Below are 15,945 nucleotides of genomic sequence, written 5' to 3' on the forward strand. Positions count from 1 at the left end.
AAAGATGAAGTTTAAGTATAACTCTGACTGGTGTGTGGTTTGTAAACTCTCCTCATTTAGTAATACAGGAAATTACCACGACAGTAGGTAGTGTGGTCTAAAGTTTATCATGAAATACAGTGGCTTGCGAAAGTATTCACCCTTTTGGCATTTTTCCTATTTTGTTGCCTCACAACCTGGAATGAAAATTGATTTTTGGGGGGTTTGTTTAATTTGATTTACATAACATGCCTATCACTTTCAAGATGCAAAATATTTTTTGGTGTGAAACAAATTAGAAATAAGACACACAAATTGAAAACTTGAGACTGCATAACTATTCAACCCCCCAAAATCAATAATTTGGGGGGTTATAATAATAATAACTTTCTCAGCAATTGTAGCTGCAAGTCTCTTGGGGTATGTCTCTATAAGCTTGGCACATCTAGCTACTGGGATTTTTGCCCATTCTTCAAGGCAAAACTGCACCAGCTCCTTCAAGTTTGGTTCTTCTGGTGTACCAAACTCTTTAGGTCATACCACAGATTCTCAATTGGATTGACATCTGGACTTTGACTAGGTCAATCCAAGACATTTAAATGTTTCCCCTTAAACCACTCAACTGTTGCTTTCAGCAGTATGCTTAGGGTCATTGTCCTGCTGGAAGGTGAACCTCCATCCCAGTCGCAAATCTCTGGAAGACTGAAACGGGTTTCCCTCAAGGATTTCCCTGTATATAGCACCATCCATAATTTCTTCAATTTTGACCGGTTTCCCAGTCCCTGCCGATGAAAACATCCCCTCAGAATGATGCTGCCACCACCATGCTTCACTGTGGGGATGGTGTTCTCGGGGTGATAAGAGGTGTTGGGTTTGTGCCAGACATAGCATTTTCCTTGATGGCCAGAAAGCTCAATTTTAGTCTCATCTGACCAGAGTACCACCTTCCATGTGTTTGGGGAGTCTCCCACATGCCTTTTGGCGAACACCAAACATGTTTGCTTATTTTTTTTCTATAAGCAATAGCTTTTTTTCTGGCCACTCTTCCATAAAACCCAACTCTGTGGAGTGTACGGCTTAAAGTGGTCCTATGGACAGATATTCCAATTTCCACTGTGGAGCTTTGCAGCTCCTTCAGGGTTATGTTTGGTCTCTTTGTTGCCTCTGGTGAATGGCCTCCTTTCCTGGTCTGTGAGTTTTGGTGCCATATTCTTTCAATTTTTTAAATAATTGATTTAATGGTGCTCCGTGGGATGTTCAAAGTTGTGGATCTTTTTTTATAACCCAACCCTGATCTGTACTTCTCCACAACTTTGTTCTTGGCCTGTTTGGAGAGCTCCTTGTTCTTCATGGTGCCGCTTGCTTAATGGTGTTGCAGACTCTGGGGCCTTTCAGAACATGTATATATGTATACTGAGATCATGTGACACTTAGATTGCACACAGGTGGACTTTGTTTAACTAATTATGTGACTTCTGAAGGTAATTGGTTGCACCAGATCTTATTTAGGGGCTTCATAGCAAAGGGGGTGAATACATATACACGCACCACTTTTCCGTTTTAATTTTATATAATTTTTTGAAACAAGTTTTTTCTTTTATTTAATTTCACCAATTTGGACTATTCTGTGTATGTCCATTACATGAAATCCAAATGAAAATCAATTTAAATTACAGGTTGCAATGCAACAAAATAGGAAAAATGCCAGGGGGTGAATACTTTTGCAATGCACTGTACTCTACCTCAGAGTACAGTGCATTGCAATAGCTAGAGACTTCCTTAGATATCGTGCACGAGCTGTTATTTACAAAAATACATAGTCCGCCGCCCCTTTTCTTACCAGAGGCCACTGTTCTATCCTGCCGGTGCAGCATTTCACCAGTCAGCTGTATGTTGATAGTGTCATCGTTCAGCCACGTCTCCGTGAAGCATAAGATATTACAGTTTAGAATGTCCTGTTGGTAAATGTAATCTTCCGCGTAGGTCATCTATTTTATTGTCCAAAGATTGCACGTTTGCTAGCAGAATGGAAGTAAGTGGGGGTTTATTTGATCACCTACCAATTCTCAAAAGGCAGCCCGCCCTCCGGCCCCTTTTTCTCCACCTCCTCTTCACTCAAACCACGGGGATCTGGGCCTGTTCCCGAGAAAGCAGTATATTGTTCGCGTTGGCCTCCTCAGACTCATTAAAGGGGAAAAAACGATTCTGCCAGTCCGTGGAGAGTAATCGCAGTCCTGATGTCCAGAAGTTATTTTGGGCCATAAGAGATGGTAGCAGCAGCAGCAACATTATGTACAAAATAAGTTTAAAAAATAAGATATGAACAAAAAAAAACACAATCAGGTACATCTTGCCAAGTGTATGTTCTCTACAGAAGGTGTAAACGGTACAGCCAAATTGTTACTTGCATAGTAGCAATATAATAAATAGTGTCAATATAAATAAAATAATACACAGTATGTACAAGAACAATATCATTGATAGATGAGGTAATATGCATACAATCAGGGGTAAAGTGACTGAACAGCAGGATAAAAGAAAATTGCACATTAGCAGCAACGTATTGGTGTGTGTGTGTTAGGAGAGAGTCATTTGAATAGAGGCGGTGCAGGTGACTGGTCCAGACCACGCATGAACAAGGGAATCTATATTCGGAGAGCATGTTTCTGTCCTGCCCTTGACTTTGGTGCAGGGCATGTGATGTCCATAGCCTCTTCGTCGCAAAACTCCCTGATCTTCTCAAAAACATAAGTTTGTCTAGCTGTGTCCAGTCCAGGTGGTGCTTGTACAGGCAGACCATCTATGGGAGGAAGGATGTCAGCGTTGTGCAGCAGCTGAAACCTGGTCCCGACTGAGTCCAAACGTTCCTATGCGACAACAACACCAGGCTCCAGAGGATCGAAGCTGTAAAACAGGAAAATACCCCCAAAATTGACAAGACATTATAACCTTGCACAACATCAATTCACCTCCCAAGTTTATAATAATAAACTCATACAATAAAGTCCTGGAACTGCCTGAACTGTGGCAGCAGCCTGAAATAAGTTAGGTGTTGTTGCCAGCCATAGCTTTCCACCAGCACAGTACCATCCTCCAGTCCAACCAGCTGTGGGATGTTGACCCTTGTTGTCCTGCACAACACCAGCAATCTCAGACAAGGTGTTTACTCTGGTCTTTCTGAAGCGCTGCTTGATGAGGCCGAAGCACCAGTCGGGGGCAAACTTGGTTTGGCCTGTGATCAAAAAGTGAAGGTCCAGACTCTGGTGGAGCTTGTGCATAGTCCGCCAGGCACAATACCAGAGAACAAACTTGTTCTTCTTTTGGCCACTGCAGTTATCACAATTCAGGTCCACACGTGTTTCCCAAACTCCGTAGTTGAAGAAATGATGCATGTAGCTGGTGACTGTGCTCCTGCCTTTGCTGGATGACATGCCTTCATCAATCAAGTAGTTGACTTGTTGTGATATTCCTTCACAGCAGACACCAAACAAGGCACACTTGCGAGGAGTTTAAAAGTAGATGGGACCTGGCTGCATGGGGTCAGAAGGATAGTGCACCTGCAAACAACAAAAGAACAGTAAGATAAGTTAATGAAACTAAAATGTAACGCAAATTGTGATATTTTTAATGCATCATTATCAGGTAAGTTTCACTTACCTACAAATGTGCAGAGTAGCAGCACTGCATACAGAAACATCATCTTGGAAACTGGAAGTTAAAACGATAACACACAGCCCGATGACACGTACCTCTGGAAAATATAGAAATAATGTGTGCTCAAGAAAAGTAGTGCCAATCATGTTTGAGGTCAATTAAATAATCAAAATGTGTTGTTTATGGTTCAAATACCAAGTGCTGTCATCGATTCCTTGTAGAGAGGCCACACTGCTGCTTTTGTCACATGGGATGGCAGCAGCTTTCCCCCAAAGTGTTTGTGTCCTGGGTGGCGTCCTGGTATACTATTGCATTATCCTCTGCGTAGTTGTTGAAGTTCACCACCCACTGCAAGTTCTCATGCTTCAGGTGTAACATGTGCTTACTTGGGACAGCTCTCTTTTTGATGGGAGGCATTAGACCATTCTCCTTGTATAACTGTTACAGGAGAGTCAGGCGTGTTCTACTGACGCTGAAAGACAAATTCCAGATAAAAAATATTTTGCCATTATTATACAATACCGTCAGACACACCTGACTAACTTGATGGGTTATGTAATCATCTGGCAAAGTTTAGTCTTTTGTTTAGACATGCTAGCTAAACAATTAACCATAATCCTAATCCATAGAGTACTAGCAATACAAACTGATTGTCATAGCTAGCTGAAGTTAACCAAAAAGGTTCAATGTTAGCTAGTTATCTATCTAACATTAGGCTATAACTCACAATGCGAAATCGCATTCTGAGAACATACTACACTCAGATCATATGTAATGTTAGCTAGCGAGCCAGCCATCTAATGTCAGCTAGCTAGCTAACAGTAAACTTGCAATGAAAACAACTTTCTGACAAAATTAGAAACATATAATATCTGAAACTAGCTAGATTCTTATCCATATACATGGATGAATGCTTCATGGCAGACTGCAGCCCCTTTCATTAAATAAGACGTCCTGCGTTTCCGTTTAGTTTGAACAGCTTGCTTGGCCCGTTGTTGTGTCAAGTCACTCTGGTTCACACTGACCGTGTGCAATGCCAATAGGATCATCTTAAACTTTAGCCCCCACTCAAACTCTGACTATTTTACTCACCCTATTAGAGCTGTTTAGGCTGTTTTCATGTTATCCAGAGTGTTGGTAGTGTCAACTGTGCTCCTATAACAATTGAATTATGCTTTTTTTGCTGACGTTTACTGACACCAGCCATATTCAACCGGTGTTAGTAAATTCATCCGTTATTCTGCGCTCTGGCACACTCAGACGAGACTGCTCTGAAACTGCTGTTGCAGTGACGTTCTATTGCAATGGATACTTGCATAGTGGAGTCTTTTGTTAAGTTTTACTACGCAATACACAAAAAAACTGCGTTAGACAGGATTGCCTACACAAACTGACCAGCTCAAATAGACAGAAGCGTGCTATATGGCAGACCAATCCAAACTCATCTCTCAAACACATTATGAAGGAAAGAAATTCCACAACAGGCACACCTGTTCATTGAAATGCATTCCAGGTGACTGACTACCTCATGAAGCTGGTTGACAGAATGCTTGAGTATGCAAAGCTGTCATCAAGGCAAAGGGTGGCTACTTTGAAGAATAAAAAATATATTTATTATTTGTTTAACACTTTTTTGGTTACTACATGATTCCATATGTGTTATTTCATCGTTTTGATGTCTTCACTAAAATTCTACAATGTAGAAAATAGTAAAAATAAAGACAAACCCTTGAATGAGTAGGTGTGTCCAAACTTTTGACTGGTACTATATTTATAGATATTTTTTAATTGCCTGTTTTTGGCATTAGTCCATGTCACATATCAATTTGCCAACAATGTAAATCAGGTTTAGTGAGTTAATAAAGCCACATACAAACATTTCTCGATTAAGGCAGCTCCAAAATGTTTCAGTCTAACTCAGTGTTTTCTGTGGTGGAAGGGCAGCTGCGGAATACAGAGAGTGTAGGTGTTGGTAATCTTCTTTAGTTGCGCCGTGATTGGCTCAGTGTTCGGTCACTCATGGGGACACTACGTCACCGCAGAATCTACAGGGAGAGTTAGGCAGTTTAAGCCCCATTGGGTGTTGACATAGATTTACATTAGAAGTCCCCATCCAAGAAAGCACAAGGTCATTGGCCACAGGTAAAATGATGTAAAATCATGTTATGTCTACCGTAGCTTTGATTGGACTGATGAATGCACTAACTGTAAGTCGCTCTGGATAAGAGCATCTGCTAAATGACTCAAATGAAAATGTAAATGTAGGACAGAGTTCCTGCCTTGTGGTCCAGATACACCCCTATTCTGGAGGACTAATGGCCAGACACTACAGTCTTTATATTGCTGTGTCTGAACCAGTAACTCTGCTTATTGCACTCTAAACTCGAGGACTTGTCATTGTTTCCCAATCCAGAGTCTTTACTTGACCTGCTGATGTCTTGAGACTGATGGAAGAACATCTTTCCCACTCCACTCAACCTCCCAGTAAAGTCCAGACAGAGTCTCTCACACAGCACCTGCCGGGCCAAAACAAATCTCTCTGGTTGATTAGCTGTTCTTGCTGTTCAGCAGTCACTTTGTTCAGCCCTCACTGAGAGGTTTTTGAATACTGTGTTTGAGTCCAAAGTGAGCTGGCAGAAATCAGGAAGAAGAGAAGGTCAAAGTTCTAAAGTTGTAAAGGGCAAAGTTGCAGATACCCTGTCTTTGAATCAGTGGAGAGAAATTGCAGTCAGCTGGAAACTGTCTTTCCAAATAAAACCACATTTGCAAATAAAACCACATTTGCAACCAAAAAATGGTTTTGTATGACCTGAAAGGGTTCTGGGACATTTCAGTGGGCCTTATAGATGATTCCAAAGAAACACATTCCAGCCCTCTTTCATTAACCAAAGGCATTTCCAGTTCAATAATAGGGTAGTAGTCTGTCACCTTGATATAATATTCAGACAACAATGAAAAAATATGACGTATTTCTTCTGAATCCCGCGGTGAAGCACTGGGGTTTCGTTTCGATTTAGGCCACTCCCACTCATCACATGTGTCGAAAGTCAGCAGGCTACACAGTATTTCATAATCAGGGCTCTCTCTTATCATGTTATTACAACGTCAGCAAACATATTTTCGATGCAAAGTCCACGTGTAGCCTACAGTAAGACTACAATAACATTTCATCATCGGTTATGTTGTCATGCATTTTCGATCTGCTTCAAATGATATTCATGATGTCACACAGCCTGAGGCTCAAATCAACGTATATTTGTCATGTGCGCCGAATTCAACAGGTAAAAAAGGTATTAGGTGAACAATAGGTAAGTAAAGAAATAAAACAACAGTAAAAAGACAGTGAAAAATAAACACACAATGCAAATAGTCTGGGTAGCCATTTGATTGCCTGTTTGGTTACCTGTTCAGGAGTCTTATGGCTTGGGGGTAAACACTATCGAGAAGCCTTTTTGCCCTAGACTTGGCACTCCGGTACTGCTTGCCTTGCGGTAGTAGAGAGAACAGTCTGACTGGTGTAGCTGGTTCTATTAAGTCAAAAAGAAAAATAGGCCTACGTTTTTTTAAATTATGGGCTTAATATAAATAAGATATTTTTGTTCAATGGCAAACATTAAATTAGACCCATTTCGATTGCTACTAAATTAAATAAAACAAATAGGCTAGTTAAAATCATATTGAATAGCCTACATTAATATTTACAGAAAATGACTGAAAAATACATGGAGACGAAGCCTACAGAAAATGCAAACAATTGCAATTTATAGCCTCAGCTCAAGCCATGCAAATCGGAAAAAGTGTCTCAAACATGTTTAGATGCGTCCTATTCAACGCTGGCTTGGTATGACATTTACAGTAGCCTATTCGATGTGTGTGAATATTGCTAAAAACAATACATTGACTTTCCAAACACCTGTAAAACATAAACGAATATAAATGTCGTGGTAAATATGTGATCTTAATTGTTTTCCAACCGTCGCAGGTACGGAAAGTGAAACAGGTATTGGCTTCACCCTATTCGTTTTGAGAAACTATAAAGGTCGCATTCCTACAGGTAAGCTGGTATACCTAAACATTAGTAACAAGACAGTGACATTTGACATAGCTAAGCCTGTTTTGTATTACAAATATATACTTTTTTTGCTCCACGTCTCGTTTTCATTACCAACATGCATAGGCCTACGAAGTCTTTGCTTATTTGTTTGTTTCTAACCCTGTGCAATGGTTTATCGGTGGGCTGCAGATGGATGGACGATCACAAATTCCTACAACACAGTGAGACCTTAATGAACGTACTCAATATTATGGTGAGTAGATTCTTATATTTTTGTTATTCTAAACCATTGCTGTAATTGTATCGTGCCAACAGAAATTGAAGCTGAATTCTATGATTTTGAATATTGTACATTAATTATTGAATGTATACATTGAATTTGTATTTATCATGTTTTTTTTTCTCTCTTAAACATAGGGTGGGGAGTTTACTACAGACAGTGTGGACGTACCTTTCCCAGAGGACCTGTACGAGCAAGCTGAATATTTACCAGTAAGTTAGGCAGTCTTGTGAGATAGTCGACCTTAAGCATGGGATGTAGTGGTGCACAGAGGATGTATGCATTAGCATTGTACTGACATTCCAGAAAAATGAACACCCCGACGTTATTGTATGTCCATCATGAACTATTTTGATTGGCAAATATGAATTAATTTAGTACGGATCAGGTTAAAGTCATTTCCTCATGTCTTTCATTTTACAGACTGATGACACAATTTGGTTCATCCTCCAAACCCTTGACAAGATCGCTGAGCTGTTTGATGGAGAACTAAACTCTGTCTGGGATGAGAAGAAAGTGGAGATCTTCCTCAATGTTCTCACCAGTCAGTCTGATGGCCTTCAGTCATGTGTAAGTATAACATCTTCATATTCTACAGCTGGAATAGGACTTCTCTAGCCTGGTCCAAGATATGTTTGTGCTCTCTTACCAACTCAGTTGGACATTGACAACGATCAAGTTGTCAAAACAGATCTAGGACCATGCATGCTAGACATTTTAATATGAGCACATGTTAATTTGAATGAATGGACTGGAGTCTCAGAGAGTTGGAGGAATGCAATATCTATATTAAGAACGTTACTTTTATTCCACAAACAGACTGTAACTATAGTGCAATTCTTTCTCCTCAAATTATTTAAACTACTCACAATTGTGTTATACTTTAATGGGCCTTTTGTTTAAATTGGTAATGTATTTGTAGGGAAACACAATGCATTGAAAATAACTTATAGGAGATACAAACATTCAGTCATGCTTTTATCATCTATCCAGGTTAGGGCCCAGAAAAAAAATAGCAAGAATCTGCAAATGTACTTCAAGAGGCTGAACAACCACGTCCTTAAAAGAATGGTGAGTTTTTATTGAAATAATGTTTCATATGTGGCCATAATGAGATGAATCATCATGGTCACAGTGAGCCATTGGATCCTGTTTTACAATAATCTTTGACATACAGTACCAGTAAAACGTTTGGACACACCTACTCATTCAAGGGTTTTATTTTATTTTTTAGAATAATAGTGAAGACATCAAAGCTATGGAATAACACATATGGAATCATGTAGTAACCAAAAAAGTGTTAAACAAATCTAAATATATGCCAAGAGTGCAAAGCTGTCATCAAGGCAAAGGTTGGCTATTTTGAAGAATCTCAAATCTCAAATATATGTTGATATGTTTAACACTTTTTTGGTTACTGCATGATTCCATATGTGTTGCTTTAATGTCTTCACTATTATTATACAATGTAGAAAATAGTAAAAAAAATAAAGAAAAACCTTTGAATGAGTAGGGGTGTCTAAACTTTTGACTGGTACTGCATGTGTCCATAACAATATACTGTACATACATTGAAAATGGTAGTTACACTGGAAAGTACAGTGTAAGTACATTGTATTTGTAAATACAAAAATAAATACATGATTCAATTTGGCTAAACCTTCCATCATCCAATAATTGTTGTTTATTTGACAAATACTTGAAACTGTTCATGGTGTAAACAGATTTAACAATGTGTACCTATCAACACTGCAGTAACATGTACTTGTTTAATTTAGGGCTCAATTTAATCCTTAATGCTAAAGAGCTGCGCTACAGTGCGCTAGAAATTTAAAGGCAATGTTCCCTTCTGTATGATGAGGGTAATCTGATTTTCAACTGCTAATATGTTTGTGGCTTTGTCATCAATCTGCAGGCATACAGTGCTCATGCATGGGAGCTGGTCAGGAAAGAGGTTAGGACACATCTGAGGAGGCTGGTTCTTCTGGGTTCAGCTACAGAAAACAGAATCTAAACTCAGCAACGCAATAATTATCGTCACGTATGAGTGACGTCATGTATTTCGCCTGTTTCTTTGTATTTTTTTATGATATGTTTATTGATTCCACATGGAAATGTTTTTTAATTTTTTTTGTCTGGTTTTAAATCTATTTATTTATTGGGTTATTTATTAACTTTTATTTATTATGTTGATGATTGCTGGATACATTTTTATACACAAAATTACTGTAGATGTATGCTTTTACCTGCTACTTCATTAAATGCATTTTTGACTACATATGGATTTGGCAATCACTGTTTAACAGTATATGGTATAGTAATAGTTTTCATAACAACAATAGAGCTTAGGCATTGTGATGTTTTTGAAAGAAATGACAGCTCTAGACAAAAACAACTTTCTCTCGGGACAAATTGTTTTTTTTTGTCTTTGGACATTTAAGGCAAAGTCCACTTTACAATGCTGCCATATCATAGTACAGGCAAGAGTATAACATTATTAGAAATCAGCAATGGATGGCCTACATATTTATCCAGGCCACATGTCCACTTAACAAAACACCCACATTGATACAATTTGAAGGGGCGCGATCAGGTTGAGTATTTACAATTGAAACAGGAGAAGCTGAAAAGAGAAAGCCTTTCTATGGACAAGCCTCGTTAAACAAGCATTGCAATAACTAACTGTGTCGCATTCACCCTATTATATAACAATCAAAATAATAGCACCAACTCAAAACTCCTTTTATAGAGACACCAAATCAAGCACAACTGAAAAGAATACATGAACACATTTGAGAGAGGTGAAAAGAGAAAAACATGCGATTAGAAAAACCTGAATCAACAATCTGTTCCTCTACGTGCATCTTATATAGGAGGTATCGAAAAGAACACGCGCACATGTATTCTAAAAAAACATTACCCATATGGATGGATCTATAACATGAAGAAATAGTGGTCATCTGAACAAATCACTAAACATAAGATACATCCTGTAACACCATGGATGAGACATTGGCCTTTGAGTCCAGGGCCGTATTCATATTGGATCTCAGAGTAGGGGTGCAGATCTTTGATCAGATCCCCCTTGTCTATTCATTTTCATCGGAGGCAAAAACTGATCATAGATCAGCAGTCCTACTCTGAACGCTTAACGAATACGGGGCGGATAGGCATTGAGATGCAGCGGATGACAGGAGAGCTCAATCCCCATCTCCGCGCCGATGCAGCTCACTCCTGCTTCCAAGCTGCAGCAGCCTCTGCTGGCCCAGGCTGAGCATACACTGAGATGTCCTCATACAGATCACCACAATGCTCGATCTCCAAGCCCTGCATGCGTCAAATACAGAAAAATGGCGTGGGGATGGGGGGGGGGGGAGGTGGTAAAATGTACTATTTACTACATTACAACTAAACGTATTGTGCAATGAATACACTCGTACAAATAAATACAAAAGTAGGCTACAGTTTATGTACAATGTGCTGCTTTTGCATGAATTCCATTTGTTAATGACAATTGGATGGTTATGCTATTGGTATGTCTTTACTGGTATATCAACAAGTTGATTGTGTAAAGCAAGTTAGAGCAAAAGTAGTACCTAAATATTTCCGTACTATTTTAATTAGAAGCAGTGCTTAAGGAAGATGAAGCCCCACCATTAATAGAAAAAAATGGGGGGGGGGGGGGGGGGGGCTGTGGTTAAAGAGTCACTGAAGCAGAGAGAGAGAGAGAGAGAGAGAGAGAAAGAAGCATGCAGCTGTGAGGGAAAACACAATTTCCTGTTTGTCACTGATAGCCGATCACGTCTAAAGTTAGGCTGATTCCACTATTGTTGCTAACGTTAACAAAAATATTAGTGTCACAGCTTTTAATGTGGGACTTTGACTGTGGAAAATCACCTCCACTTAGTCTATTGCGCATATTGAACATTCATGATACTCTGTACAGCCTAACCTATGGATTGTACACCCATGAAATGCTGTGCACAAATCAACCTACTCAGTGACACCCACAGAAGACAACTTTGTAGAGTTTACACAAATATTAGCATCATAGCTCTTATAGCAGGACATTGACTGGGGGAAATCACCTCCTCATGAATATTCAACATACATACTAGACTAAGTGGGGAGGGGACTTGTCAAAATCCCGCAATAAGAGCTACAGAATGACAACAACAACAAACAAAAAACTCTACAGAGTTCTCTTCTGTGGGTGTCACTGAGTAGGTTGATTACGCCATTTCATGGGTGCACAATCCATAGATAAGTCTGTACAGTGTACACGTATACCCACAATGCAATTTTGAAGTTTAATACATTTAGATTGCGATTTCAACTGGTTTCATTTTATTTAGAACTAACAGGGCTGGAATTAATCTACCGGTAGCCTATGTGCCGTGTATCTTATGTTGAATCTATTTTAAGACATAACATACGGAAATCTTTGTTGGTTATATGCTGACTGTAATTACCTACCAATTGATGTAACCTACAGGTGTCGGATCTTAATTTGATCACCCTGTTGATGCAGGAAACTTGTAGTGTATTGAAGGCTTCTAAAGTTTTTTTTTAAATGTCAAACTTGATTTTCCCTAACATAAAATGTATCAACCCCTCCAAAAAAAATGTACATTAATAACAATCCACACAGTAACTAACACTTCCCTGCGGAAATGAAATTAGCATAATAAAAAACATCCCCATAAAAAATCTGTCTGTTAAAACTCGAGATATCAGTTGTTTTGCATGGGCTGCATTTCAATCCCTATTTTTTCCCCCGTAAAGTAACATGCGCAGAACGTAAGGTTGTTTGGTGCGCACGAATAGGTGTCCTGAACACAGGTTGCACAGCCACTCCAGAATGAGAAATTGTGCGGTAACAGTGGATACTTTCTGGTATTATACGGTAGTTAATAATGGTAATGATACCAAATGGCTCTGAGTGGTACACGTTTTAATGGTTCCCAAAGGAACTCAAATAATTTGCAGTGTTACCTTCGCATCGTAAAATAGGTGCAACCTGATTTTCAATAGGCCTACATTCCCTAAACAGACATGAATTCAAACGGAATTGACCCAAACTCTGACGTCTTGTCCTTTTAATATGAACCAAATTGTTACACTGCAGCCTATTGCAGCATACAAGATAGTAGGGAGAACAAATAGAGAATTGAGGTGGTTTTAGCTCCATTTTCATCAAAAACCACAGAAGACCCTGTCATCATCATTAGCATACTGTACCTCATAGATGTGATCATGTTCAGGTTCCTCATAAATGGCATCTTCCTTCTTCAACTGAAAGAAAATTAGAGACAACTGACAACAATTCTGCATAATAAAAACCAAGTATAAAATTGTACATATTACACCATATATTTTACACATACTGTATCATACATACACTGTACCCTCTCACCTTTGTGTCAAAATAATGAAACTTTTGAAAATCTCGAAGATCAGAATGTAAGTAGTCAATGTGAATAAATTATTTCATCTGTTTTGTTGTGTCAGGTACATTCAAACATATTGAAATCACACCAGATAATGCATAAAAATGCATCATTTTGTTTTGCTGAGGTTTTCAGGGAGGTATATTTATTGTGTCAAGCGACTCACCAGGGATTGGTGGCGTAGCAGTGGGGCAAGAGCAAACAGCGTTAAGAGTAACGCCTGGAGAAATATCAAAGCATCCTTCAGCTTGCTTCTCCTTTCTGCATTTTCACTGTTAGAGGGTCCTTCATACACACACACGCACACACGCACGCACGCACACACACACACACACACACACACACACACACACACACACACGCACACACACACAGACAGAGAGAGAGATAATTACAAGTTTGTACATTTTGACAATCTATGACCATCTTTAAATCCGAGGATGACAATGATGCGGATTATATATATATATATTTTAAAATCATAGTAGTTAATAAAGCAATACATATCCTTAAACAGATGCCATCCCATTGACAAAAACGATTCCAAATAGTTTTCAACTAATCATTCTTAACATTTTATGTCACCATCCGAGATTGCATTGGGCTATACTGTAGTCTACTTACTGAGCACTTGTAGCTCTGTCCCTGGCCCCCAGGTGATGTTGTTAATCAGACAAAAGTAAAATCCGGTGTCCTCCGTCTCTACATGTCTGAGTTCGATCGAGGAATTTCGTAACACGCTCTTCTGCCTCACAGTGACCCGGTCCCCAACTATCTTCTTCCTAGTGGTGTTGTATTCTGAGGCCTTGTACCATTCCACCGTGGCAGGCTGGTTTCGGTCCGACACCACACAGAATATGGCCACAGTGCGATTGGTCTTCACCCCATAGAAACGAGGCTTCTGGGTGACCTGTAGGGGGCTGTTTAAAGCCACTGGAGAGACGTATGGGATGAGAGACACAAGGTTTGGTCAGTGAGACAGGTGATGGAAGCGTTGAACTATTTTATAAAACCTACTACTGTTAAATTAACATGATTCATCAGCAAATGTTGTCAGATATTTGTTATGAGGAAATGGCAATTATCACATAGATAATCAAACACTAATCTTTCATATAATTCCTGTAATCTTTCGTATCTGATGAATTATATAATATATAAATGTGTAAGCGTGTTAGACATCAGTATATGAAATAATGTATAAAGCCTACCCAAGCTATTTCAAATGACCGTATGCCTGTTTTACAGTAACAGCCTAATAAATATTCTGCTTATTTTACAATGACACAAAACGACGAAGTAAATGTAAAAAAAAAATAAACATAAATTAATGGCTAATACCAATAATACAATGGATTAAACAATCTTGGATGTAACAAATTGTACATGGATCATAACTAAATGTTTATTACAGATATATTGTGAGGTTAGTTTGACTTCCTCTTTTACACAGATGGGCAGGAAACAATGCTGGAGACGTGGTCCAATGCAACAACAACACAAAATACTTGCAAAACAAACGTTTATAAATATCCAACATGTAAAATATTTGTAAATATCGATACAAAGATAACTTCAAGAGCAGCTTAAATGTAATGCTTGGGGTAAAGTGATGACTAGTGTTTTATGTCTCATTTTGTCAGCACACATGCTAGGACTCACTCTTAAAACAAGTCAGTGTACCTATCTCTTACCTGAGAGGTTCACAAAGGCGAGCCCACAACATCCAACCAGTAGCCAGCACATGGCGGTCAACATTACTACTGTAGATTGCAAAAGCACAAGTTGTACTAGCCCCAAAATAATCTATGCAGAATAGCACCTTGACTGTAGCGTGGAGAGAGACACCAGCATCAGTGGGTGTGACCACTGTTTGGTTGCGCATGCCCCATTCAAGATATCAAACAAATAAGAGACAGGATATGATTAAAGGGATAGTTCACCCACATTTCAAAATTGCAATCTTGCTTGACTTACATGTTAGTTTTGAAAATGCCAAAGATAGCGGATGGTAGCAGTGGCGACATAAACAACCCCAAAGAGTGAATTGTATTCATGAAGTGAATTGCACTGAATTGTCTTTGTCTCCAGACTGCTTACAAGGTAAGGAAACAAAATGTGAATTTGTCATTTGGTTGAGCTATCCCTTTAAGTTGCAAACTACCAAACACAAACTGAAGTCACACACTAACAGGTATGACCCAAGTTCATTAAACTGCCTTTAGAAAACAATTAGTCGACAAACAGTTAACATTTTCCAACAAACATCTTTCCTCTGCAACTTGTGTCCACATAGGGTCTATTCAAATAAAGTGTACTCGTGTGATATTTGACATAATCCGCTCAAACATGCTTATCAGAGCCCCCTATTTTAAAATGGATACCCCTCCCTTCCATACCTCATGTGACATACCTTATGATAAAGCAATGTGGTGCTGTGTGTTTAGAATGATCTGCTGCAACATGTTGGGCTGGTAACATGTAGGCCAGTGGTTCTCAAACTGGAGGACCTGACCCCCTGAGCCAGT

General features: G+C 39.1%; 2 protein-coding genes and 1 long non-coding RNA gene across 5 annotated transcripts; 1 reads left to right on the top strand and 2 right to left on the bottom strand.

The window, feature by feature from the left end:
- Positions 1 to 2,720: 2,720 nt before the first annotated feature.
- LOC110491708 lies at positions 2,721 to 6,650 on the bottom strand. Of its 2 annotated transcripts, XR_002468868.2 has the most exons (5): positions 5,507 to 6,650; positions 3,829 to 4,105; positions 3,637 to 3,730; positions 3,067 to 3,536; positions 2,722 to 2,883 (listed from the first exon to the last, which is right to left on the bottom strand). It is a non-coding gene; the product is annotated as an uncharacterized LOC110491708 (long non-coding RNA). The 2 variants fall into 2 exon arrangements; XR_005036485.1 differs by having other exon boundaries at positions 2,721 to 3,536.
- A 23-nt stretch (positions 6,651 to 6,673) lies between these two features.
- ifn5 (type I interferon 5) lies at positions 6,674 to 10,244 on the top strand. Of its 2 annotated transcripts, XM_021564390.2 has the most exons (7): positions 6,674 to 6,941; positions 7,616 to 7,687; positions 7,877 to 7,940; positions 8,105 to 8,179; positions 8,391 to 8,537; positions 8,961 to 9,038; positions 9,883 to 10,244. In XM_021564390.2, the coding sequence occupies exons 3-7, from the start codon at positions 7,881 to 7,883 to the stop codon at positions 9,979 to 9,981; spliced, it is 459 nt and encodes a 152-aa protein (XP_021420065.1). In that variant the 5' UTR covers positions 6,674 to 6,941; positions 7,616 to 7,687; positions 7,877 to 7,880; the 3' UTR covers positions 9,982 to 10,244.
- Positions 9,642 to 15,283, bottom strand: cd79b (CD79b molecule, immunoglobulin-associated beta). The gene is made up of 5 exons (XM_021565350.2): positions 15,112 to 15,283; positions 14,042 to 14,350; positions 13,584 to 13,702; positions 13,209 to 13,262; positions 9,642 to 11,294 (listed from the first exon to the last, which is right to left on the bottom strand). Exons 1-5 carry the CDS (start codon positions 15,173 to 15,175, stop codon positions 11,196 to 11,198), a joined length of 645 nt encoding a protein of 214 aa, XP_021421025.1. The 5' UTR covers positions 15,176 to 15,283; the 3' UTR covers positions 9,642 to 11,195.
- Between the last annotated feature and the right edge of the window lie 662 nt (positions 15,284 to 15,945).

The sequence above is a fragment of the Oncorhynchus mykiss genome, chromosome 16, assembly GCF_013265735.2.
Source record: "Oncorhynchus mykiss isolate Arlee chromosome 16, USDA_OmykA_1.1, whole genome shotgun sequence".
Classification (NCBI taxonomy): Eukaryota; Metazoa; Chordata; class Actinopteri; order Salmoniformes; family Salmonidae; genus Oncorhynchus; species Oncorhynchus mykiss.